General features: G+C 48.1%; 6 protein-coding genes across 10 annotated transcripts; 4 read left to right on the top strand and 2 right to left on the bottom strand.

Moving 5' to 3' along the window:
• Positions 1-1,030: 1,030 nt before the first annotated feature.
• LOC108155713 lies at positions 1,031-2,156 on the top strand. The gene is made up of 3 exons (XM_017286710.2): positions 1,031-1,298; positions 1,365-1,939; positions 2,002-2,156. The coding sequence occupies exons 1-3, from the start codon at positions 1,133-1,135 to the stop codon at positions 2,131-2,133; spliced, it is 873 nt and encodes a 290-aa protein (XP_017142199.1). The 5' UTR covers positions 1,031-1,132; the 3' UTR covers positions 2,134-2,156.
• Positions 1,677-10,534, bottom strand: LOC108155711 (DNA polymerase theta). 3 transcript variants are annotated; one of them, XM_017286704.2, is made up of 8 exons: positions 8,936-10,534; positions 8,502-8,875; positions 7,878-8,443; positions 5,123-7,814; positions 4,867-5,068; positions 3,888-4,802; positions 3,549-3,811; positions 1,677-2,437 (listed from the first exon to the last, which is right to left on the bottom strand). In XM_017286704.2, the coding sequence occupies exons 1-8, from the start codon at positions 10,446-10,448 to the stop codon at positions 2,150-2,152; spliced, it is 6,813 nt and encodes a 2,270-aa protein (XP_017142193.2). In that variant the 5' UTR covers positions 10,449-10,534; the 3' UTR covers positions 1,677-2,149. The 3 variants fall into 3 exon arrangements, with proteins under 3 accessions (XP_017142193.2, XP_017142196.2, XP_017142195.2); XM_017286707.2 differs by having other exon boundaries at positions 2,315-2,437; positions 3,533-3,811; positions 8,936-10,533; XM_017286706.2 differs by lacking the exon at positions 1,677-2,437 and having other exon boundaries at positions 3,458-3,811; positions 8,936-10,533.
• Positions 2,678-3,484, top strand: LOC108155714 (rhodanese domain-containing protein CG4456). The gene is made up of 3 exons (XM_017286711.2): positions 2,678-3,079; positions 3,147-3,306; positions 3,363-3,484. Exons 1-3 carry the CDS (start codon positions 2,959-2,961, stop codon positions 3,418-3,420), a joined length of 339 nt encoding a protein of 112 aa, XP_017142200.1. The 5' UTR covers positions 2,678-2,958; the 3' UTR covers positions 3,421-3,484.
• Positions 10,535-10,714: 180 nt separating the features above from the next.
• On the top strand, positions 10,715-13,365 carry LOC108155712 (kanadaptin). Its single transcript, XM_017286708.2, has 3 exons — positions 10,715-12,126; positions 12,194-12,388; positions 12,450-13,365. The coding sequence occupies exons 1-3, from the start codon at positions 10,963-10,965 to the stop codon at positions 13,221-13,223; spliced, it is 2,133 nt and encodes a 710-aa protein (XP_017142197.1). The 5' UTR covers positions 10,715-10,962; the 3' UTR covers positions 13,224-13,365.
• A 316-nt stretch (positions 13,366-13,681) lies between these two features.
• On the top strand, positions 13,682-19,512 carry LOC108157593 (high-affinity choline transporter 1). 3 transcript variants are annotated; one of them, XM_033389767.1, is made up of 6 exons: positions 13,682-14,493; positions 15,182-15,556; positions 15,645-16,229; positions 16,288-16,609; positions 16,711-16,983; positions 17,082-17,454. In XM_033389767.1, exons 2-6 carry the CDS (start codon positions 15,283-15,285, stop codon positions 17,452-17,454), a joined length of 1,827 nt encoding a protein of 608 aa, XP_033245658.1. In that variant the 5' UTR covers positions 13,682-14,493; positions 15,182-15,282. The 3 variants fall into 3 exon arrangements, with proteins under 3 accessions (XP_033245658.1, XP_017145209.1, XP_017145210.1); XM_017289720.2 differs by having other exon boundaries at positions 15,176-15,556; XM_017289721.2 differs by lacking the exon at positions 13,682-14,493 and having other exon boundaries at positions 15,283-15,556; positions 17,082-19,512.
• Positions 19,513-20,646: 1,134 nt separating this feature from the next.
• Positions 20,647-23,539, bottom strand: LOC108153960 (pro-resilin). The gene is given in 3 exon segments (XM_017284056.2): positions 20,647-22,922; positions 22,924-23,439; positions 23,531-23,539. Coding segments are annotated over 3 exon segments (2,565 nt in total). The 3' UTR covers positions 20,647-20,882.
• Between the last annotated feature and the right edge of the window lie 603 nt (positions 23,540-24,142).

Below are 24,142 nucleotides of genomic sequence, written 5' to 3'. Positions count from 1 at the left end.
CTTTGGAAATGCTCCCCCACTCATCTCCTCTGCAATAGGAATGAAGAATGTTGTGCAATTTAAACATTTGTTTATTAAATTAAATTATTTAGCAAACTAAATTTATTTAATTTAGTAAATTCTTGAATTATATTAAATGTTAAATTAAAACTGATTGATAAATTGTAAAAAACTTAAATAAAATGAATAATTTTTAATATGCTCGTTTTTAAGTTATTGCATCCCTGAATCCCAAAAATGTTCCTATGCAGTAAAACAATTCTCCGTAATGCTTAGATCGGATCAAATTGAGAAGATAATTCCTTATGGTTCTGCGTTTTGTTTTTCTTGCATCTTCACAATGATAAATGCCCGAGAATTTTCCCTTTTTATTGGAGCGGAATGAGGCGGGATAAAATGTTTGAGTAGCTTTTATTGATGACAGGCCATGCTTTATATATGCATATTTTATGGGGTCCAAAACGTTTTCTTTTGGCTGTTACATGCATATACACGAATTTTATATACCCCTATACTCCTTGACTACCGGGTATGTGGCAGTTCTACTCAAGAAAAACTAGTTCGGTTCGTGGTTCAATGGTAAATAATATTTTATGTTAAATAAATAAAATAACAGAATATTAGACATCTTACATGCTATAAAAAAAAAACATATTTCTAGTCAACAATTTTTAATAAATCATTAAAAACACTACTACGATTGTTCCATGATTTTTGTTGTGGTGTTATTCGACTTAACTTAGAGTTAGACTAGATATAAAAACGTTATGGGGAAACAGGCAGTGTGAGCGAGAGAAATATAATGTAGCATGTAGTGAGAGCGAGCTAGATAGCGCCTGGCTTTTCAGTTGAGCTGCGAGCAGAAATCATCGATGGAATTTACCCTAGCCTAACACTAATTTTGTTTTTGCCTCTCGTCTCTAATGTCATAAATAAAAAAAACAAGCAGAATTAATAAATAAAAATAAAATAAATATATTAAAATAAAATATATTAATCGATATTTTTTCAAAAAGATAAATTTAATATTACGATTGTTACCTGATCTGGCAGCTCGTCTTGATGAAAACTATCAGTCAAAAACCCAATCCTAATTTGTAAATCCCCAAAGAAGAAAGAAAAAATTTTCAATATGTTGCTTAAATTCAAGGAAGCTTTTGAACAATTAATAGAAAAAGTACCAGGTCACAAGGAATTGAATTTCCAGGATGTGGAGGAGATTGTGCAGAAAATATCACAAGCATTCCACGGTATAAACTCTGTTTTCCAAGGGTCCCTAATGAATTTGAAGGAAACATGTAAGCTTTTCATTCTTTTCGATCACATCCGTATCTACATAGTGAACGTTTTAACACTTTTCTTAGGCATCAATCGCCCTGGTCATCAGGTTTTGCTTCGTCTGAAAATGCCATTCAAGATTACTCCGAATGGTACATTCTTATACCAAACCGGGGAAACGCTGTACCGGCTGAAAGCAAATATACGCCATCCAGCTGTACAAAATGGGTTTTTCATTCCCCAATTGATACAATCTTTGTTTAATATTGACTTGAAAAGAGCTATTGCCAGTATTGGTGAGTTCAATTCGGAGACAGGCAAGACGTACACCCTCAGTGTCACTGATGAACAATCCATGAGCATATCAAGGTTTAAAATTAAAGCAAATCCATCTGGCATAAATAGTCAGGCCCTTTATTTCCTATTTACACTCGGCTTTACATTTTTGGATGATTCTAACATCTATATGGTCGACCCAGAGTATCCATCTCGCTTTGGGGCGACTAAAGAAGACATTGTAGAGGACGCCGCGAAGCATACAGCTAAAGTGATCAAATTACTGGGACATTTAAATGTTGACGAAGTCGAGGTCTACGGTGCTACATATATGGCTTTTAATACTTTGTTTTCGAATGGCTGTGTTATCTGTCTGACTTTTGAGGTGAGTTTTCGTGATCATAAAATTTATTTTTCTTTCCTGCCTCAACATTTTAATATTTCCAGGCTCTTAAAATATTAATTTCCGTCTTTCACAATGCCGATCGCTTGACCTTTGTGTACAACAAGCTTATGAATTTTAAGCAGTTAGACAGTGTGGATCCTGAAGAACTTATGGCCTTGTTTTTACCAGGCTAAGCCTGCGAGTTTCTCATTAAGAAAAGGCGAATATATATGGTTGTCGAATAACTCTAAATACTCGAAATAAAACAATCATGCTCAGCATAAGTCCTCTATTAGTCTTGATTTGAATAATTAACCATACAGTATATAGATGTGCCACCGAACGTATCGCAAACGAACTTTCAGGACTAGATCCCAGGGTCTTCGGCTCTGGCGTTCGTCTGGCGTGTTTCCTGTGATTCTTGATCAGATGAAGTCCAGTCACATATATAATGTTTTCTCTGTTAATTGTGTACCGATTTGGCCGTTCCATAGATTCCTGTAATTGGAAAAAATATCCTTGATTCTTTAGTAAGAACTCAAAAAACCCCAGCCAGTTATATTTCCCCGATTCTTTGCAACGATGATTTTTCAATAGTTTTATTCAGTGAAAAATGGAAAATAAATGGCATCGGCTCCGTGCCCAGGAGGCGGCGTTCATATGGGTATATATAGTATATATATCATATAGTACTTGTGTTTGTGCGACTAAATTAATAACAAATATATAAATTTAATGGAAACAAAAAATTAAAAAAAGTACAAATGCCAGCAACCGTAAAACCTATACATGCAGAGTGTGACAATGCGCGTACACCCATACATTAAAATACGGTGTAACCCACAGCATATTAACAATATCCAAGCATTTTTTTATAACAAATAAAGTCCCACTGAAAACGACTGCATTTGTTTGTCATCGATAGTTATAGCTTGAAATTAATCGGCGAACCTTTGACAAGATAAGCTTGCATTTTGGGTTTGATTTTAAATTTCGTTCATACAATTATCTGATCTGTTATGGCCACCTACGAGGAAGTAAAGGATGCTCCAAATCATCCGGATAAGTATCTGTTTGATGTGCGCAACAAGTCCGAGTTGGAGGAGACAGGTGTCTTGCCGAGCAGCATTAATATACCTCGTGAGTAGCTAGTCCAAAGATTAGTAGGGGACTTACTATAATGGACACACCTTTGTTTGATTCATAGTGCCCGAGCTGGAGAGGGCCTTGAATTTGCCAGATGATGCTTTCACAAAGACCTACGGCCGCAAGAAACCGTCGGTTGATGCGGTCATAATCTTTTCATGCAAAGCAGGAGGACGCGCTGCTCGGGCTACCAATTTGGCCCGCACCCTGGGCTTTTGCAAGTAAGTTTCAGCATGTATGTACATTCTTAAAATAAATTGTTCTAAAATAATTGCAGTGCCAAAGCGTATGCCGGATCCTGGACGGAATGGCAGGATAAGGAGGGTGGTCAATAACAACGGAAAATATAAAATTATTTACAAATTGTAAAAATAAATAATCACAACCATTTTATTACCGTATTCAGCAGCTATACGCGAAGTTCATGCATTTCGCCCCAACTCTCACCTATTTTAATCTTTACCTTCAGCGGCACGGTCAGCTTCCCTTTGCCAATGCTCTCTAAGGTCAGACCCAAGAATTTGGCAATCCTCTTGGCCTTGGCTTCGGGTACCTCATAGACCAGCTCATCGTGGATGTGGAGAACCAATTGGATGGAATTCTCCTCGACACCGAGCTTCTTCCAATACCGACCGATGTTCTTATCCATATCCAAAATTGCTCTTTTGGCAATGTCGGCTGCAGAGCCTTGGATGGTTGTATTTACGGCCTGTCGTTCGGCTTGCTCTAGATGGGGGTGAACAGAAAAATCATTTGTTACAATTTAACTGAACTTAATCAATGGAATCAAGGGCCCTATTACTTATTAGATTTTGTTCGCCACTATTGATGTGGTCTAGATAGCGCCTCCGACCCGTTATGGTCTCCACGTAGCCGCATTTTCTGGCGAACTTCAAGACTTTCTCCGTATATGCTCTGATGCCTGGATAGGACTGGTGGAACTGTTCACATATCAATTGCGCCTCCGACTCTGTGCATTGAAGAGCATCGCCCAAGCTCCGCATGCCCATGCCATATACAATTCCGTAGCAAATCTGTTTGGTGCCACTGCGTATTTGTTCGGTTACTTCCGCCTCGGTTATGTGGTTCCAGTGGGCAGCAATGGCCGTAAACAGGTCCTGCGGGGAATTCATCACAGACACCAGGGCCTTGTCCTGCGACAAATGCGCCAATATGCGCATCTCCAGCTGACAGAAGTCCGCCGATAGCAGACAGCGCTTCTCGTCCATGGACTTGAATACTGATCGACAAGAAATACGAACCGAATCCGGTCCCATTCGAATGTCAAAATCCTTGGCCACATTCTGCAGATTGGGCTCACTCATTGATATTCGTCCTGTGGCCGTGTGCGTTATGCTGTGGCCATGGATCCTATTCGCTTTGCAGCATCTAATCAGTGGCTGCATACCCTTGACTATTTGCATGTTCAGCTTTCGATGGTTCAGTATTAGCTCGGATATGGGCGAGCCCAGTTTCTCCAGCACTTGACGCGATGTGCTCACGCGACCATGTGGCTTCCTGTGAAGTCCCAGCACATTGGCAACGGCCTGCGTGGAGCCCAGATTGAACTTCGAGCCATGCATTTTATAGATCTTGATCTCCACCTTATTCAAGGTGTCCAGCATGTGCTTTATGAGTCTACCCATCCGTTGGTGCTTGGCCGGAAAGCCGACGCACTCCATTCTGCAGAGTACGATTTGAATAGGCATTTCCACCTCTGTAAAACAACAAATCAAAAATAAATAAGACAATAAATACAACATGTTGAACATTTCACTCGCCTCTGAAGATCTTTAGCAGCTGACCAATTCTCTCTAGATTCTCGATCTGTCCTTTGAGTATGTGCACTGTAACACAGGCCTCTATAGAGGCACGCAATTTGGGCAGGATGGCGCTGGAGCTGTCAAGCCCATGGCTGCTATATCCGCGTCCGCTGCCACAGAGATTGGCCAGCGCTGTGCACTCGGGAGCGAACTGTTGGCACTAGAATTATAAATATTAATGGGCGGACGCGAATCTTGTGTTGCCGGCAGTTACCATATTTTTAAAGGAGAATGTCTTGTCCGGCTCCAACAGCCAGTTGCCCACCTTGGGATCCTCTACCTTAATGCCGATGTTGTGCAACTGAGGGACGCCATGAAGCAGTGCTTTCAGCTGTTCCTTCGCATCGTGCACTAGGAGGGTGAGTTCTGGGCGATCCATCAACTTGCACAGCTCCTGCACCTTGAGCCTGGTGGGGACTTGCTGGCCCTCCTCCTCCTGCATGCACATATAATAGACAACATTGTCGGCCAGGCAAAACGACAAGCCTGCTATGAAGCTGCTCTCATCGACCTGGAAGAGGGCCTGTTTGCCGGCAACTGTATCACGCTGCTCCGCCGCAGCCAACTGGTTGACCAGTAGGTTGGCTCCGATCAAAGGCTTCGCCTTTCCCGCCTGCGATTCAAGGCCTACACTGAATCCACAACGTGAGGCAGCCAGTATTTCCTTGAGAGCCATTTGAAACAACTGTCGATTGGCGCACATGTCGATTATTTCAATTCTGTCGAAACTGAGCGCCGTGTCATCCGTCGTGGAGTAGCTCATGACGTGCGAAGAGTTCAGCTGAAGGGGATGCTTCATCAAAGAGTTTTCCGCGGACATATCGGATAGTTTAATAGAAGAGGCTTCATTCGAGTTCATCCCAGCAGCATTGGACATTTCGGCGAGTTCCGTACAGGAGGCCCCATTTGGTGTGTTCTTCGATGCCGAGTCTTTCGTAGTTACGCAGGGCGCGAACAATGATCCAGAGCTCTGCGTGCTCCTTGCTGAACAGGATGCGGTGCCAGTGGAACTTGGCGATGATCTTGGGCTTTGCAGGCGCTGCGAGCGCATAATCTGGTAGATACTCATGAGCCTGGAGGTATGCGGTGTCGTCGGATGGTTATTCGTCCCTTCCTCCTCCCTCGGTTGCGAGCTGGGTATCTCATCCGCATCCGAGTTCGACGTAGGAACAGTTTGTTTACTCTCAGCGGCGGTTAGAGCAGCAGTCACCCCTGTGCTCAGCAGAAACGAATCATCGCTACTAAAGATATCCTGCTCTATGGGGGATACTTTTGCAGAGGGCTTTCGCTCAGACTCCAGACTTTGAGTAGCATAAATCCCATTTACTCGTGGATTACTTCTGCTTCGAGGAGTTTGAGTCTTCCCAGCCACAGCGGACGTTTCTGCAGATGCATCCTTTGTGGGCACAGTCTCCAATTGGCCTCGTCTCTGGTTTAACTTCATAACTGCAATCCGACGGTTCTCCGCAATTTGTTTCTTCTGTAGCTCTTCGCGAACGGCCCTGCTTGTGCTGGGCTTTTCCTCATCAAACCCGGGAGAAGAAATTCTATTCTCCTTTTCGTCAGTCTGATCTACTGTCTTCCGTCGTGTTATCATCGGCGTATTGTCTATCTTTTGCAGGGGGTTCTGGTCTGACAGTATTTCTTTCAGTCGCTCAGTACTCACTCCCTTTGAGATGTTGTTTTTCAAATTAGAGGCGACTGGTCGATCTACTGCTTTTTGCTCAATGTGATGTACTGTACTCTGACGTGTCATCATCCGCGCATTCACTGATCGATGTTCTACCTTTTGCAGGGGGTGCTCCGATATCTTACTTGGACACGGGGTTTTTTCGTCTGACTTTTCTGCATTCTGCACTTTTTTAGGGGGTACACGATTTAATTTTTCTTTCAGTACTGAAGGACTCACTCCCTTTGAGGTATTGTTAGATATTTGTGTATTTTTTTGAGTAGAGGCTGGTAAATCCACGGCATTTTGCTGACGCATAATCATCTGATAATTGTCTTTTTTTTGAACGGGGTTCTCAGTGGGAACTCCCTTGGAAATATTATTCGTTTTTTGTGTATTCTTTGGAGTATGCCAATGGGAAGAAAATGGTACTCTCTGAGCCATTTCCTTAATGTGATCAGTGCTCTTCGATGTATTTCCTGATTTTTGTGGTATGTTTTCAACTGCATTAAAGTCTCTCGTGGTATCGATCATCGTGATTTTCGGTGGCGTTATAGTCCCTTCTTTATCTGTCGACTTCCGTTTTGATTGGCGCATTTGCTGCGATTGCTCATCCTCCAATGACATGTGCAACTCGACATTCATGCCGCTATCGGCTGACTTGGGCAATTCTCCGCTCTCTATTTGATTTTGGTTCCACTTAATGCTGTCCACACCGATCTTATGCTGCATATATTTTTGCGCCTGATCAATCAGCAACTTGGCAGCCTCAGCCACGGTCATGCCCGCCTTGCCGGTGATGAAGATATTCCTAACCATATTACGCTTGGCTGCCTCGTGGGCATTTTCGTGGTCGTGCTGCTTGGCCGAGTCAAAGCTGAGAGAGTTGTAGAGGACTTTCTCGAGGACCAGGGCATCGGCACCCGCCAATTCCACCACGGAGGTGAAGCCAGCATCATAGATAGCACGGGCTCGCTTCTGTGAAAGGTCTGGCAGCTGCATCAGATCGATGAGATCAATGTGTATGCCGAAGAACAGTCTGTCCTTGAACTGTTCCACAATCAGGGCGATGGTGGACCACTTCAGCGATTTGCAAAAGGCCGTCACAATGCCAGCAAAGGTTGAGGAAATTTGCTGCAGTCCCTGCAGTACGCCGCGATTGCACTTGAACTTGTGGGCCACCACATTAATGGGCGTCTCGTTGATCAGCTCTTTCAGGGCCAGAGCCGTGTAGAAGCTGCATGAATATTGAATATGGTTAGTTAATTGGCTCTCCGAAACGAATATCTAGCTGCCCCACCGCTTGTGTATCTGCATCTGCTTGTAGTCGAGCTTGCTTTGGCCCCGCATGGCCCTTATTAGGAAGGCCTCCTTGACGCCCACCAGCTCCCCCACTCTCTTCATGGCTGGGCTGAGCTTCTCCCACATGTCGAGGTAGAGCAGCCAGTCCAGATCCTGCAGCTGGTAGCACACTGAATAGGGCGTCACTAGGTACACAGCATGCAGGTCTGTGTCCAGCACAAAGGTGCGGCGCGCTTTCTGCAGCTCTGCGAAAAGAATGAGGCCATCGCCGGGCGGCATGGAAGATGCTAAGCAGGCGGCTCCTAGGTGGGTGCCCACATAGTTCGCTGTTCCCGCCTCCTCGTCGACTTGATGGCGAATGAACTCGTAGTCAATGAGAAAGTCCAGGACATCGTCGATGAAATGCGAGCTGCAGTCCTCGGCACCCTGCTGCTGCTCTTCGGACAGCTTGGCCATGGCCTTCTCAGCACTCAGTAGAGTACAGTTGACGAAGCTATCAATTTCCTGCCTCGTGCTGGCCACACCAGAAGAAATCACTTCCAGGAGCGCTCGTTTTAGATGCGTCTGCAATGGGAAATTCGTGAATTTTCGTGGCTGCTGTGTCAGAAAAATCGATACATACACTTTCATCCATTTCCAGGCAAGAAGAAATGGGCTGTAGCTGCGCCTGGACAAGATCACGACCCACCCTTTGATTGGATTCCGTGCAAATCAGTATGGACTCGCCCAGCGTATCCTTTCCCGTGCGTCCAGCTCTGCCGATCATCTGGCGATATGTGAGGGAACTCATCTGGTTCTTTCCAAAGAGGGGGGACCGGATGATGACGCGACGCGCCGGCAGATTGACCCCCGAACTAAGAGTGCTAGTGGCCACGAGAACCTTCAGGGCTCCAGCCTTGAAGCAGGCCTCGACAATGTCGCGCTCTTCTGTGGTAAGCCCGGCATGGTGGAACGCGCAGGCATATGTAACGGCCTTGGACATGGTACTATCGAGTCCTGGAAACAGAAGATTAGTACATGTTCTCCATATACAAAGACAAACGAAAACAAACCAACCTGTGGGTATATCCCGCAGCTGCTGCTTCACATCTTCAATGGCCTCTGGATTGAGATTAGAGCGAAGGCGTCGGCTCAGTTCAGTGCCCGCTTTGATGAGACCATGAATGGCTATGGCAAGCTGCACCGCAAGGCTCTCGCACCAGTCCCTTGATGGGCAAAATACAATGACGGAACAGCCCTCGAGCAGGGTCTCGATGCACAGCTGGGCCACATGATCCGAATCGTTGGTCAAGCATGGCACCTCCGACTGTTGGGTGATATCGCGCTGAAATTCCAGATGATGGTCATAGATTTTGGTGCCCACTTTGATCATCTCCTGCAGGGCCACTGGGCGATAGTTTGTGATGTACAGCTCGGCATCCAGCCAACGGCGCAGGAGTTCCACATTCGCCAGGGTAGCCGACATCGTGATCACTTGGATCTGGAGGGCATTCTTGCGGGACATGTACAGAATCTTGGCCAGCAAGAGCTCCAGTATGTAGCCGCGACCCTTTTCCGATATGAGATGTACCTCATCGACCACCACAGTGCCGATTACATCCAGCTTTCCCTGCTCCAACAGCTTGTTGACTATGGAATTGGCCTTTTCTATCGTGCAGATCGCGACGTCTATGCTGTCGAAGCCACCGGGTGGTGTGTAGCCCCCAAAGAAGCCTTCCACCCTATGGCCCGCGGGTGTCAGAAGATCCTGCAGGTAGAATGTCTTCTCGCGCACCACCGATATGAAGGGCAGTATGACGAGAACCTTCTTGCCCCGCTCCAGGACCGATTTCAGAAGAAGTATTTCACTAACAAGCGTCTTGCCTGCCGATGTGGGCGCCGAATAGACCAGATTGCAATGCTCAAAGACAACGCGAGGCTTGCTGAGGCACTCGGCCTGCCAGTCGAACATTTGGACAACGCCCTTTCTCTTGTACTCGGCCAGGATACTGTGCGGAAGATTCCAGGCTGAGAGCGACTTGAGTGCTTCCACGTCCACTGGTACATTGGGCGGTGCATTCACTGCCTGGCAGATACTCGCGTCTGGTGGGATCTGCGATACCAGAAGCTGGTTCGGCGACATTTTGCTAAGATTCTGGGTTATCATTGTAGTTTCCCTGGACTTTGGAGTGCGGGAAAAGTCCGGGGATCCCTTCGCCGTCGTACGACTACGGAAGAGATCCACCTCCAACTGTTTGGAGGACTCCTCATCCCTTACGGGACAGAGGAAGCTGCTCTCATCCAGATTGGGCGGCTCCTCAGCTTCTTCATTCCTCTCCGAGCAGACGTCTTCTGTGCACACCTGCGCATCGAAAACAGACGAGATGTCGGCATTTTCCGGATCCCCCTGCTTCCTTTCTTCTTGATTGATCACGAACGAAAATTCGTCCTGAAAATACTCGGAATAATTTTCCCGGCTGGCGTTGCATTTCGGCCCCTTGGCTGCTGTTTCTGCTGGCGGCGCAACAACCAAATGATCTAGCTCCCGCAAGGCGCTCTCGTCGATGTCCAGTGATTGCGAGAACGCCATTAAAGGTTAACCCTTACTTTTATTATAACAATTATTTAGCTAATAAATAAATAAATAAACAATCAAAAAAACTAAAAAAAAAAAAACACCGCGACGGATTCAATTGCGACGGTGCTGTAAAATGTCAAATATAGCAAATTAGTGGTGAGATAAATATCGATTGCAGCAGAGGTGCAAGAAATTCAGTGACTCGATTACATTGAAAAAGTATAATATCTGGCTATTGAGATGCATTCGTTTTATCAGAACCACACTGCAGGGGCCCTTGCAGCCAAATAATAGCCTATCAACATTATTGAAGGTAATTTCAGGTAGCAATCAAATTTAGTAGTCCTCGGCGGCTTCGTCGTGGTGGTGGAAGTTTTTTACAAATAAAACATCGAATACCAGAAACTATATATCGATGCTCTGCATTGGAATGAAGTGTAGGTGCAACAGAAATCAGCTGTGCAGAAGAAAATCCAGGTAGTTGTTTACCTCCCAAAGTATACCATATTTTGCATTATTTGCAAAAATGGACGAGTTTAAGGTGCCCGCTCCATTGCCGAAATACAAACCCACTGTGGTAGAGAATCCACTATGGCTGCAGATCGAAACCACCGAGGAGCCGGCCAATTCAAGAAATATAATACCAGCAATTTGTCCCTACAAGGTGCCCCGATGGTCTGCACCTCCACCGGCCGACCAAACTTACAAATTTGAGGTGCTCAAGTCGGGCCAGATCATTGACGAGGTGAGGCAGTTGCAGCAACAGGCTATTTGGACATTTGGGCGGCTGCCCGAGAATGATGTGTCGGCCGCGCATCCCACAATTTCACGCTTCCACGCCGTGCTGCAGTACAAACCGAAGCCTTCCCACGACCACCACTACGAGGACGAGGAGCATAATTCCGAAAAGCCAGCAAAGAACGACAGGCCCGAGGGTTGGTACATCTATGACCTCGACAGCACCCATGGCACATACCTCAACAAACAGCGCGTGCCGTCCAAGGTATATATACGTATGCGTGTGGGACACATGCTCAAACTGGGCGGCAGCTCGCGTATCTACATACTGCAAGGACCCAATGCGGATGCGGAGCCAGAGTCGGAATTGTCGATTAGCGAGCTGCGAGAAAAGCGTGAACGAGAGGTGGCTGCCGCTGCGGCCGAGAAACAGCGCAAAATCGTGGAGGAGCAGGAGCGCGAACGGAACGACGGCGTCAGCTGGGGAATGGGAGAGGATGCCGACGAGGAAACCGATCTCACACATAACCCATTTGCCAGCTTCAACAACGATGACCTCTTCTTCGACGATCCCAAGAAGACACTGCGAGGATTCTTCGAGCGCGAGGGTCTAAATCTGGAATACAAGTGCGACGAGTTATCGCAGGGATCGTTTGTCTGTCGAGTGGAGCTGCCCCTGGACGATTTCAATGGCAGGCCGATTATGATAGAAGTCAACCACAAAGGACGCAAGAAGGATTGCGTGGTGCAGTGCGCCCTGGAGGCATGTCGCACTCTGGACAGACATGGCGTGCTGCGACAGGCCAACCAAGAGGCACAAAAGCGCAAGATTTTGAGAGCTGGAGACTCTGATGACGAGGATGAGTTCTGGGATCGCACTGGGGATGTCGCCCGTAAGAAGCAGCGCAAGGCAACCGCAGGCTCCAATGGTCCCCTCACATATGAAGATTTGGTAAGTCAAACGAAGATAATTCTAAAGACAATATAGTACTTATTTCTCTGTTGCCTTTCTTTGACAGCTAAAACAGCAAACAGATCTCCTGTCAGAGTTGGGCAAGGTGGAGTTCGAGATCGCCACTTACCAGCTGAAGGAAAAACGAGCCAAGGAAGAGGCCACCAAGCAACTGAGTGCCAGCTACGATCTAGACAATTTTATGAACAGTCTCAGCGTCGATATATGGCATGTGGACAAAACGGAGATCAAAAAGCTTCGGGTTAGTAAAAAGAAATTACATTTGATGTTTGCTTGACTGACCCTCTGCCTCTTCTCTCTAGCTGGAGCTGCAACGCATTAAAGGGGAGCAACAGAAGGTGCAACGTCTCATCCAAATAGCAAAGCCAGCATGCTTGCCCTACACTACAAGCAGTGCAACAGCCACCATCACATCGGCGTCACAGGAAGGCAACAACGGCGCTAAAAAGCAGCTGCCCATGATTGGCAAGCGGAATCAGTTTAGCAAATTCAAAGTGGTCACAGCTTTGCCCAGCTCACGGGCTACGGTGCAATCGAATGCATTTGCCCCGGATGAAGAGGAAATCGAGGAAGAAGAGGTGAAGGGAAAGCAAGCTAAACTGGCGAAGGAAATGGAAACTGTTGCAAAGCCATCGACTTTACAAAATGAGAATCTACCGGAAAGCAAGCCAACCGCCGAAGCGGCAGTGGCAGCGCCACAAGCAGCGCCAAAGCCAACAACCTCTGAGGAGGCAGTCGTACAACAAGAATACAACTTTTTGTCAACATCAGTTCTATCCGAAGTTGCCACTTTTCCTACGGAACTTTTCCTGGCTTTTCCACTGACAGAAGCGATTGATGACATCAGTACTCTAACAGCCACTACTCAGGAGGAAAGTCCAGAAGATGCAGCGGCACAGAAGAAGCGACGCCAACGTGCACCGCGACAGCGCAACAACAAGCAGCGTCAGGACGTAGACATGGACATGAATGAGCTGGTCGAGCATGAGGATACCGAAAAGTACGCCAAGTGGGTGCCACCGACCAATCAAAGTGGCGACGGCATCACACATTTGAATGAAAAATTCGGCTACTAAAAAGTTTCAGTAGCGCCTAGAATTAAGTACATTGTCTATGTAAGCATTCTTTTAGACTACTCGTAGGTATTGTAATGTTTAACAGCTTATTGATATAAATGTTGTGACCCTGTCTGGAAATGCCAATTGGCAACTAAACAGAGCGATGGCTTTAATCATCTATATAATACTCCCACGCGCGGGGCAGCACACTCTTCCAACTCCACCAACCTTTGGGAGCTTTTCAACACACTTCCACTGCTGGGGATGTTCCCCTTTACTGGCGCTGATAAGGTACTACTGCTACCCCTGACGGCTTTCAGTCAAGTGGTGGTTTCCACGAAAACGTTCACCCAAAGAATCCAATGAAAATTCCTGCGCACATACACAAAATGAACCCGACATTCGGGGCCCCGACGACAACGCGGGCCTCGGGCCATCGTCGTGGCCGAGACTCCAGTACTTGAACTTCCAATTCAGTTATAATTTTGTCACTCTAACCGTCAGCACGGAGGAACGGCTGAGCGTGAAATACCTTTTCAGTTTCTCAGGCCCATAGCCATAGACCAATAGCCGGACCTATGTACTTTTCGAACTTTTATCAAAACCGAATTGATTTAGCGCAGGCACAAGATTAATTAGCTCTCATCGATCCGGTTTCGCCCACCTTGAAGTTCAATTTGTATGGGATATCGAGTCCGACCACAGGCCAGTCCTTCACGGCATCGCCACCAGCGACGGCACCGCTCCCACATATCTTGGGGCCCGTGTGTAGCATAGTTTGTGCGCGCATTCAAACGGAATTATTTATATAACTTCTCAGGTGTAGAGCCTGAAATAGGAGCAGTGTTTTAATGCGGCCATCACGTGGATTCTTAACAGCCGGAGCACATGTGCGGGTTACACTTTAAGACTCGTAACAGTCCGTCTCAGAAGACGTCCCTCCGTTGGGGCGACTGCTGCCTCACATAAAGCGTGTGTGTGTGTGTGTGTCTCTGTGGTGTGCGATTCCTCAAACGTATTCCTGGCCAGACTTCACGTTGATTCCTATCTAATTAGTGTAGACGTAGACTCTTGTGATCTGTGATCTGCTTAGACAAAGACGGAGGACTCCAGAGAGGACTCCAATACGCGCTCCCGTTCGTGCAGGAAATGTTGCATAAGTTGAGGCGCATTTGATTGGCGCGCGCTCCAGACGACGCTTCAGAGCTTCAGATTCTTTCGGCCACGCTGGGCGAACAAAGTGGCGTCTGCTTTTGAACTTGGCGTACGTACATATAACACAGCAAAGGTGAGTCGATTGCCCACAAATGCGCTGGGACATGCGCAGAGAGCACGTGTCGCGTCGTGTCGTCGTTCCCAGGGGGGTTTCCCTCTCTCTCACTCTGTCCGTCTCGGGCGCTTTCCAAGTGTCGCGCTCTGCGCCCAGTACTTTGTTAATTTTTGTGAATGAACCCCACGACGTGGTGGGTGGTTCTGGGTTCCAAATGCTCCCCGTCTATGACGTACTTGCCTTGACTCTCCATTCGTCAGCGCGCCGTATTTTTATGGCAATGATTTAGGCTAATTGGGACCTACGGGTATCACTGTCGGTTACGTATCCACCTCTAGTGCGTGCGCCTCCCCCCACCCCCTATAAATAATATCGAGGCAGTGGCAGGAACACTGCAACTGCAAGATAATTGCGCGCCATTAGCGCAAGGACACAGCCCTGCCATAGTAGAAGAATGCGGGGGTCCTATTACGGAGACCCTGACTATTCTTGTAAACAAAGGTCGCCACCACACCACCGATGGCCATGGCCAATGCAATGACTTAATATTTAATGCTGCGTGCTGGGGCCAGTTAATTGAAAAGCGGGCGGACACCTGGCCCCCGCCCCGAGGCATGCAACAGTATTCACAATTATGCTCATGAACATTACTTTTCTGCTCTCTCCCGCCACCCCACCGCGAACGCGTATCGCATTGCAGCTAAAGGTCGACTCCATTTGGAGGTCATTAATTTCCACAAGCAGTGGGAGTAGAGAAGCCCGATTTTATTTCCATATCCAAGCCAAGGACTCGGTCGATAACCAAGGATGATTAATGTTGCGGGCGTCGTGAGCATTGTGCTCTTCTACGCTCTCATCCTGGTGGTGGGCATTTGGGCCGGTCGCAAAAAGCAGGCGGGCAACGATTCCGAGGAGGAGGTGATGCTGGCTGGACGCTCCATTGGCCTGTTCGTTGGCATCTTCACCATGACCGCCACCTGGGTGGGTGGCGGCTATATCAATGGCACGGCCGAGGCCATCTACACATCGGGTCTGGTCTGGTGCCAGGCTCCCTTTGGCTATGCTCTCAGCTTGGTTTTCGGTGAGTTTTCCCATTTACCCACTTTCCCATCATCGAAGTTCCCTTGAGGTGTTTGCTAATGCTGCTTTTAACCCGCTTCCATCCATAGGTGGCATATTCTTTGCCAATCCCATGCGCAAGCAGGGCTACATCACCATGCTGGATCCTCTCCAGGACTCGTTCGGGGAGCGCATGGGTGGCCTGCTCTTCTTGCCCGCCCTCTGCGGTGAGGTGTTCTGGGCAGCTGGCATATTGGCCGCCTTGGGCGCCACTTTGTCGGTGATCATTGACATGGATCATCGCACTTCGGTCATTCTGTCCTCCTGCATTGCAATTTTCTACACACTCTTCGGCGGCCTGTATTCCGTGGCCTACACGGATGTGATACAGTTGTTCTGCATTTTCATCGGCCTATGGATGTGCATCCCCTTCGCCTGGACCAACGAGCATGTGGGCAGCCTCAGCGACCTTCAGGTGGACTGGATAGGGCACGTGGAGCCAAAAAAACACTGGTTGTACATAGACTACGGGCTGCTACTGGTCTTCGGGGGCATTCCCTGGCAGGTGTACTTCCAGCGTGTGCTCTCCAGCAAGACGGCTGGACGGGCTCAGCTCCTGTCCTACGTGGCTGCTGCCGGATGCATTCTGATGGCCATTCCGCCTGTCCTGATTGGTGCCATAGCCAAGGCCACACGTGAGTTTTTAGTGAGATTAGAACTTGACACTGACTGACGATTCCCTACCTCCCACAGCTTGGAACGAAACGGATTACAAGGGTCCCTATCCACTGACTGTGGATGAGACGAGCATGATATTGCCCATGGTGCTGCAGTATCTGACACCCGACTTTGTGTCCTTCTTCGGGCTGGGCGCCGTCTCCGCTGCTGTCATGTCATCCGCCGACTCGTCCGTGCTGTCGGCTGCCTCGATGTTTGCACGCAACGTTTACCGATTGATTTTCCGTCAGAAGGCTTCCGAGATGGAAATCATTTGGGTAATGCGCGTGTCCATCATTGTGGTTGGCATTCTGGCCACCATTATGGCCCTCACAATTCCCTCCATATACGGCTTGTGGTATGTCCCATTGTACATAATTCAGCCTGATTGGCATCTCATCTACTTAAGTATCCTATACTCCCTCCTCCCGTTTGTGTTCCCTGCTCTGCTCCTGCTAGGTCCATGTGCTCGGATCTGGTCTACGTCATATTGTTCCCCCAGCTTCTGATGGTGGTGCACTTCAAGAAGCACTGCAACACGTACGGCAGCCTGGCCGCCTACATTGTGGCACTGATAATCCGGCTATCGGGTGGCGAGGCCATACTAGGACTACCCGCCCTCATCAAATATCCCGGCTACGATGAGGACACGCAGGAGCAGATGTTCCCCTTCCGCACAATGGCCATGTTGCTCAGCCTAATAACCCTAGTCTTCGTCTCCTGGTGGACCAAGTAAGTTGGATTCGATATGATTATTCATCGTATCATTGGGTTTTGGTATTAATTTCGGTATCGGTAACCCCTCCTTTCTCTCCCCAACCCTCGCCCAGAATGATGTTCGAGTCTGGAAAGTTGCCGCCTAGCTACGACTATTTCCGCTGCGTGGTCAACATTCCCGAGGATGTGCAGCGCGTGGGCGATCCGTCGGAGTCCGGAGAGCAGCTGTCGGTGATGGCTGGCCCCCTGGCACGTTCCTATGGCGCTGCCACTATGGCGGGCAAGGACGAGCGTAACGGACGCATCAATCCTGCCTTGGAGTCCGACGACGATCTACCTGTGGCGGAGGCGCGACGCATGAACCAGCAGACGGCACAGGCGCAGGTGAAGAAGATGCTGGACACGGCCACTGGCAGCGGTGGCGGACAGTTGGGCCAGTCCGGCATGGCCATACCCACGCCAGAGCAGGACAATACGGCCTTCTGAGTGGAGTAGTAGTAGTAGTCCCAGCAGATGTGGATGTCGATGTGGATGCGGATGTGTCCCAGGTGGTAAGTGTCGAGGTTAAGGGGGAGCCTGCAAGTATGCTACCGTTTTATCCGTTGAGTTTTTAGATTTTGAGTTGCGCTTGTTAGGGATGGGATGGGATGGAGTGGAATGGAATGGAATGGTGGAAGCGGGAAGCAGAAAGTATTTTGAAACGTACGTTAAACACACAAGTGCTCAGGGTATAAAGTGCAGAAAGCTGACTGTAAAATTAACGTATAATTTAGCCAATTTATCTCGTATATCAATTATGTATAGGTTTCCACAAGCTTAAAGCGTTATATTCTATGGATTTCGAAATTGATTTCTGTTGTTGTTGACTTTTATGTTGCTAGTCGTGAAAATATATAGTACTTATGTATAAATGTCGAAAATGAAATCCGAAATGCGGAAATCGATCAACTGAATATCTGATTCAGAAATCGATGAACTCAATACATATCAAATGCATTTTCCATTGGAGAGAATTGCATTCAAATCTAGGCAATACAAAGAGCATACACACACTATTTATCTTTGAAAAGTGGCTGCAAAGTTAGGCCTACGAATAGCAATACGAATCGGCATTCCCCAATTAGCATATCGGAGGACCTGCGCATAAACTCGTACTTTACAGATGCATATAATGTGAATCATGTGTCCTTCCATAACGAACAAAGAACAAAGCAAAGCAAACTAACCACAAATAAACGCAAACGAAACATATCAAAATAAAGGCGGAACTAGTAATATATTATAGCAAAAAGTACATATCATTTGTGTAACTGTTGTTTTGTAAGCTATATAGGAGATATCGAGATACCCTACCATACCACATATTGTATGTAAACAACAAAATAGTTGCGTAAGTGAGAGCATCTTGAGGGGCATATTGAGTTACACATATAGACAAATGAATTTTAGCTGCTCTCAAAGAGCAAAAACCACAGAAGAAGTACATATAGTATTGCAGAACATACTCGTACAGTACAGACATATGTAAAATGTTGCGTCGTAGTACCTAATAATATACCTATACATATGTACAACCATATATACATACATACCTACATATAAATATACATACGATATATAAAAAGACAGACACTGAATTTAGAAAGTTATAACCAAAAAGAGACACCTGCGAAAGGAATTCTAGTCTACGTACACACGCTGCCTAAGACCCAAAAAAACCTGAACCTGAATCTGAACCCAAATCTGAACCATAAATCTAATTCGAAATCGAAATCGGAGACCCCAAATAACCATAATAACGATTACTATGAGGTGGGTTTTTTTCAGATATTAATGTATAATCGAGAGAGATGTGGATGTTGGTTCCTCTTTTTTGTCATTCTCAAATGGCTCGTTTGTTAAAGTTACGTCCCGTTGGCAAGAAGAACTAAACTAAACAAAACTAAAATCTTACCAAAAACTCAACTCAACTAAGCTAATATGCAAACCTAACTGGACACAGTGTTAAACCCGTATGTATACCCGTATATAACTCACTTAAGTGTAATGAATGTTGACTGCTTTTTGATTGAGCCTCATATATGTTTGTTGTATTGGGGTCATAAATGTTTTTTAACGTTTACATAAGCGGAACTGAGTGTTTGAACCATCTAGGAATACATACAATACTACATATATACGATATATCATACCAAATCTGTTCGTTGTTATTGTTATTATCTCTTACTTCAGATCTGAGTGTGTACATTTCGATAAAGTTCAAATTGAATCAAATCAAATCCGTTTTATCCAAAACTCTTAAAGTAAATTCCGACAAAAACTATATATGCATATATGTAACTCTATGAATGTGTTTTGATTTCTCTTAAGAGTTCTTTCGAGCAGTTTAATCCACTTTGTATATAATCAAGTTACTTGAATTGTTTGTAATGTTACCATCAACCAAAACTAAAACCACCAAATAATTTATGCATTAAACGAGACGATCCTGCGATGGCCACCCCTCGCTTGGGCTCGCATCGAAATAAACTAAACAAAAACCTATCAATTTTGTTGTGCAATTAGTTGAAAGGATTTACGTTACTGTTACTATACGGAATCTACTGATTCCACATAACTTTTAGTGGCATTATGTTAACCAAAAAAGAAGAAGAGGGGAAGAACCTATCACGAGACGGGAAGATAACGATGAAAACTAAACCAAACGTAATACATATCAATGTTTTAAGCATAGCAAAATGGCATACAAAATCGAAATGAAACAAAAGTATTTAATAAATAAAAAAATAAAAATTATATATACATATATACATATTAAAATGGTTTCTCTGTTGATGCAAATGCAAAACTCTGTCTAGTTATTTATTCTATTTCTCAGTACTTATTTAACTGACTCTTGGCTTGTGTAATAAACACACACATTACAGGCCAACAAAAGCCGCCAAGTGACAATCCCCCAGACAATGGGATTATATTATCGCGAGTGGAAATTTCACAGCCCAAAGTTAAAGTGCAGAGCAATGACGGTGACGGTGACGGTGACGGTCCCCAACAATGCAGTTCGGGGATCTTGGTCCCATGCACTGCCGAGACCCCAAGAAGATCTGCAAGCATGAGGCAACGATGAGCCAGCTACTTATATTATTTAGAAGAAAATCGGACAGCTAAAGTGCCAAAGCCGCAGAATCCTCCAGGCTGCCACCATCTCCATCAACACTACTGGTACTCTCAATTAGCATGCTAATGATGCTGCCTGCTGTTGTAGCTGTAATTAAGCTGTAATCCCAATTAGATAGGAATCTCTAATCTGAGCACTCTCCATCATAAGCCCATAACTTGTGTCGCTCGAGAATTGCCCTCTAATAGCGGGCTGTAGCGGCTTCAGTGGCACGGCTGTCATGTCGGTGGATGTTCGCTGCCGTCTCAGTGGATGTGGCTGATGTTGTGGCAGCTGTACGAGTATATCCGGTATTTTCGAAGATTTTTGCATTTGCATTGTTAGCCGATCCGAACCTTCAACTGTCATTTGGCTTTGGCTGGCCGCTTGAGGGCCAATTAGACGAGTCGAAGAATCTCACAAATGTCGCGGATGTCGTGGATAAAGCGCGAATGTGAAGCCAAGCGATCGGCCCGAACTGATTGCCCCCAGATTGCACCACATCTCGAACTGATCTTCAACGTGTTTATTCAACAAACATTTTGTTACATATATCTAATGATACAATGAATTACGGCTAGAGCTCAATGGGAGACAAGAAGAATGGACGGACGGATTGGGCGTCATTCGGGGAATAATTTACAGATAAGAAACAAATGGCGACGCATTGTAGATGAAAGCGATGACGGTTTGATGATGGGTTCGATTCGAGTATTCGAAGGCACTTGGCGGATGCGATGCAGTGCTTCACCACCGCTCACTTCTTCTTGCGGTAGGTGTAGCCGCCGTCGGAGCTGTAGCCCTGCTGGATGGTCTCGGGCACTTGGCTGGGACCGGAGTAGTTGTAGCCGGAGTCCTGTGCGGGTGCGCCGTACGAGGACGACGGTGCACTGGGGTACGAACCAGAGCTGGACGATCCGCTGGCAGGTGCAGAGCTGTAGCTGGACGAGGGACCGCTGGGAAAGCTCAGAGCTGAGTCGCCACCAGTGGCAGGAGCTCCATACGAGCTGGATGGAGCGCTATAGGAGGAGGACGGAGCCGAGGGATAGCCACCGCTTCCCGAGGCGGAAGAAGACGAGCCGAATGAAGGAGCTGTCGAAAAAGAAGAGCCAGATCCAGAGCTGAAGCTTCCAGAGCTAGATCCCGACGAGGGAGCACCGTATGACGAGGAGGGAGCACTGTACGAAGACGAGGGTCCTGTGGCTGGGGCACCATAAGAAGAGGAGGGAGGAGCAGCAGGCGCCGAGTACGAGTTGGATGGGGCAGCAGGGTAAGGGCCACCACTGTTCGAACTGCTGCTGGGTGCGGAGTACGAAGAGGATGGGGCAGCCGGATAGGGTCCGCCACTATTCGAGCTGGCGCTGGGAGCACCGTACGAACTGGATGGTGCGGAAGGATACGATCCTCCGCTGTTGGCACTAGGACTGGGTGCGGAGTATGACGACGAGGGAGCCGAAGGATACGATCCTCCGCTGTTGGCGCTAGGGCTTGGGGCGGAGTACGATGATGAAGGAGCGGAAGCATACGATCCTCCGCTGTTGGCGCTAGGGCTTGGGGCGGCGTACGAGGATGAGGGAGCCGCTGGGTAGGGTCCACCACTGTTCGAGCTGCTGCTGGGTGCGGAGTACGAAGAGGATGGGCCAGCCGGATAGGGTCCGCCACTATTCGAGCTGGCGCTGGGAGCACCGTACGAGCTGGATGGTGCCGATGGATACGGTCCACCACTATTGGCACCAGGACTAGGTGCGGAGTACGAGGACGAAGGAGCAGCTAGGTAAGATCCTCCGCTGTTGGCACTAGGACTTGGCGCGGAGTACGATGACGAGGGAGCCGCTGGGTATGATCCACCACTGTTGGCACTAGGACTTGGGGCGGAGTACGATGATGAGGGAGCGGAAGGGTACGATCCTCCACTGTTGGCGCTAGGGCTTGGGGCAGAGTAAGAGCTGGAGGGCGCCGATTGGAAGGAACCCTTACTTGGGGCACCGTAGGACGAAGAAGGAGCCGAGGAAAAGCTGCCAGAACTGGATCCGCCGCTGGGAGCTCCATAGCTGGAGGAGGGCACTGAGATTGGCTGGAACGATGAGGAGACCGATGGAGCACCGTACGACGAGGAGGGAGGTGCCGCTGGCGCCTCGTAGGATGCGGCCGGCCCCGAGGTGTATCCACTGCTTCCCAGCGTCTGGGTCTTCGATGGAGCACCATAGTTGGTCGAGGGCGCCGATGCAAGTGGAACGAAGCTGCTCACACTGGGCGCATTGTAGTCCGAGGAAGGCTTCGAGGGCCGCGAGACGGGAGGCAGGTACGAGTTTGTGGGACCTTGGGAAGGTGCTCCATAGCTGGAGGATGGTGGTGCGGGTGCGGGTGCGGACTTGGGTGGCCCGTAGGAAGAGGAAGGCTGCGCGGGTGCGCCGTAGGACGATGAGGGTGGTGCAGGAGCTCCATAAGATGATGATGGCTGCGGGGGTGCACCATACGATTTGGATGGTGGTGCAGGAGCTCCGTAAGATGATGATGGCTGCGGCGGTGCACCATACGATTTGGAGGGTGGTGCAGGTGCTCCGTAAGATGATGATGGCTGCTGGGGTGCACCATACGATTTTGATGGTGGTGCAGGTGCTCCGTAAGAAGAGGAAGGTGGTGCTGGTCTCGGGGCTCCGTAGCTGGATGACGGCGCAGACTTGGGAGGTCCATACTTTGAGGATGGTGGAGCGGGGGCACCATAGGACGATGAGGGTGGCGCAGGAGCTCCATAAGATGATGATGGCTGCGGGGGTGCGCCATAAGATTTGGAAGGGGGATGCAGGAGCTCCATAAGACGATGATGGCTGCGCGGGTGCGCCATAAGATTTTGAGGGTGGTGCAGGCGCTCCATAGGAAGAAGAGGGGGGTGCTGGTCGAGGAGCCCCGTAGCTGGAAGACGGACGACGATGGTGATGCTTCTTCGCCTGTGGTGGAGGTCCGTACGATTGGCTGGGACGACTGGGCGGTGCCCCGTAGCTGGAGGATGGTCGCTGGGGTGGGGCTCCATAGGAGCTAGAGGGGCGGGGGGCCGATGCCGGATATGGACCACCCGACGAACTACTTTGAGGGGGAGCGCCATAGCTGCTGGACGGGCCAGCATTGAAGGAGGGCGCTGGGCCAGAGGCTGGGGGCAGATAGGAGCTGGGCGGCGGTGCTCCGTACTTGGAGGACGGCCTCTGCGGCGAGGACGATGACGGTGGCAGGTAGCCGTTGTTCAGCGGCGCCTCACGTTTCGCGGCTGCTGCATCGTGCAACAGGGCGACGACGACGACGGCGATGACACCAAATAGCTGCAACAAAAACGAGGAAATTAGTTTTTTGTGCCGCTTCGGTCGATGCTCTGCCTCTGCCTCTGGCGCTGCTTTGCTCTACTCTGCTTACCAATCGCATGGCTAATGCTGCTTCTTCTGCTGCTGTTGTGGACGCGTTTCAAATTCGAATTATTCAAGCTGCAACGAGATGGAGATGGAAGGAGAGATGGAACGTTGAGGAAAGCAAGAAATACATTGTATAGATAAATTGCGTTAATGTTGCATAAGTTTTTTGCCACATTACCGACTATCTGACCGAGAAATGTGGGGGCCACAAAGGCATAGGCATAGGCATAGGCATAGGCACAGGCACAGTCACAGAGGCTTCAATCGGCCATCAATCTTGGTTTGGCCTGGCAGGCGGCAAGCCAATGCCAAGAACTGGCCAACTGCCGGAGCGTGTCGCCTGGCATTGAAATATTCGCATTTAATTAGGTTTTGGCCAAATGCCCAGAAGCCGAAGATCGTGAGCCGACTCAGTTTTATGGCCAGCCAGCTCCCACGTCTCTGCATTACTGGCAAATCCCATTCAAAACACAAAGTGAAACTTTTCTTTCTTCCTATCCATTTCCCTTTCCCTTTCAATTTGTGGCAGAATTGAACAAAAGCCAGCAGATAAGGGCCCAAAGCGCTGCGGGGGCGTGATCATCCGCTGTTGCAGTAGCAGTAGCGTGAGGGGGGT

The sequence above is a fragment of the Drosophila miranda genome, chromosome 2, assembly GCF_003369915.1.
Source record: "Drosophila miranda strain MSH22 chromosome 2, D.miranda_PacBio2.1, whole genome shotgun sequence".
Taxonomy (NCBI): domain Eukaryota; kingdom Metazoa; phylum Arthropoda; class Insecta; order Diptera; family Drosophilidae; genus Drosophila; species Drosophila miranda.
This window is presented reverse-complemented; position numbering and strand designations above follow the sequence as displayed.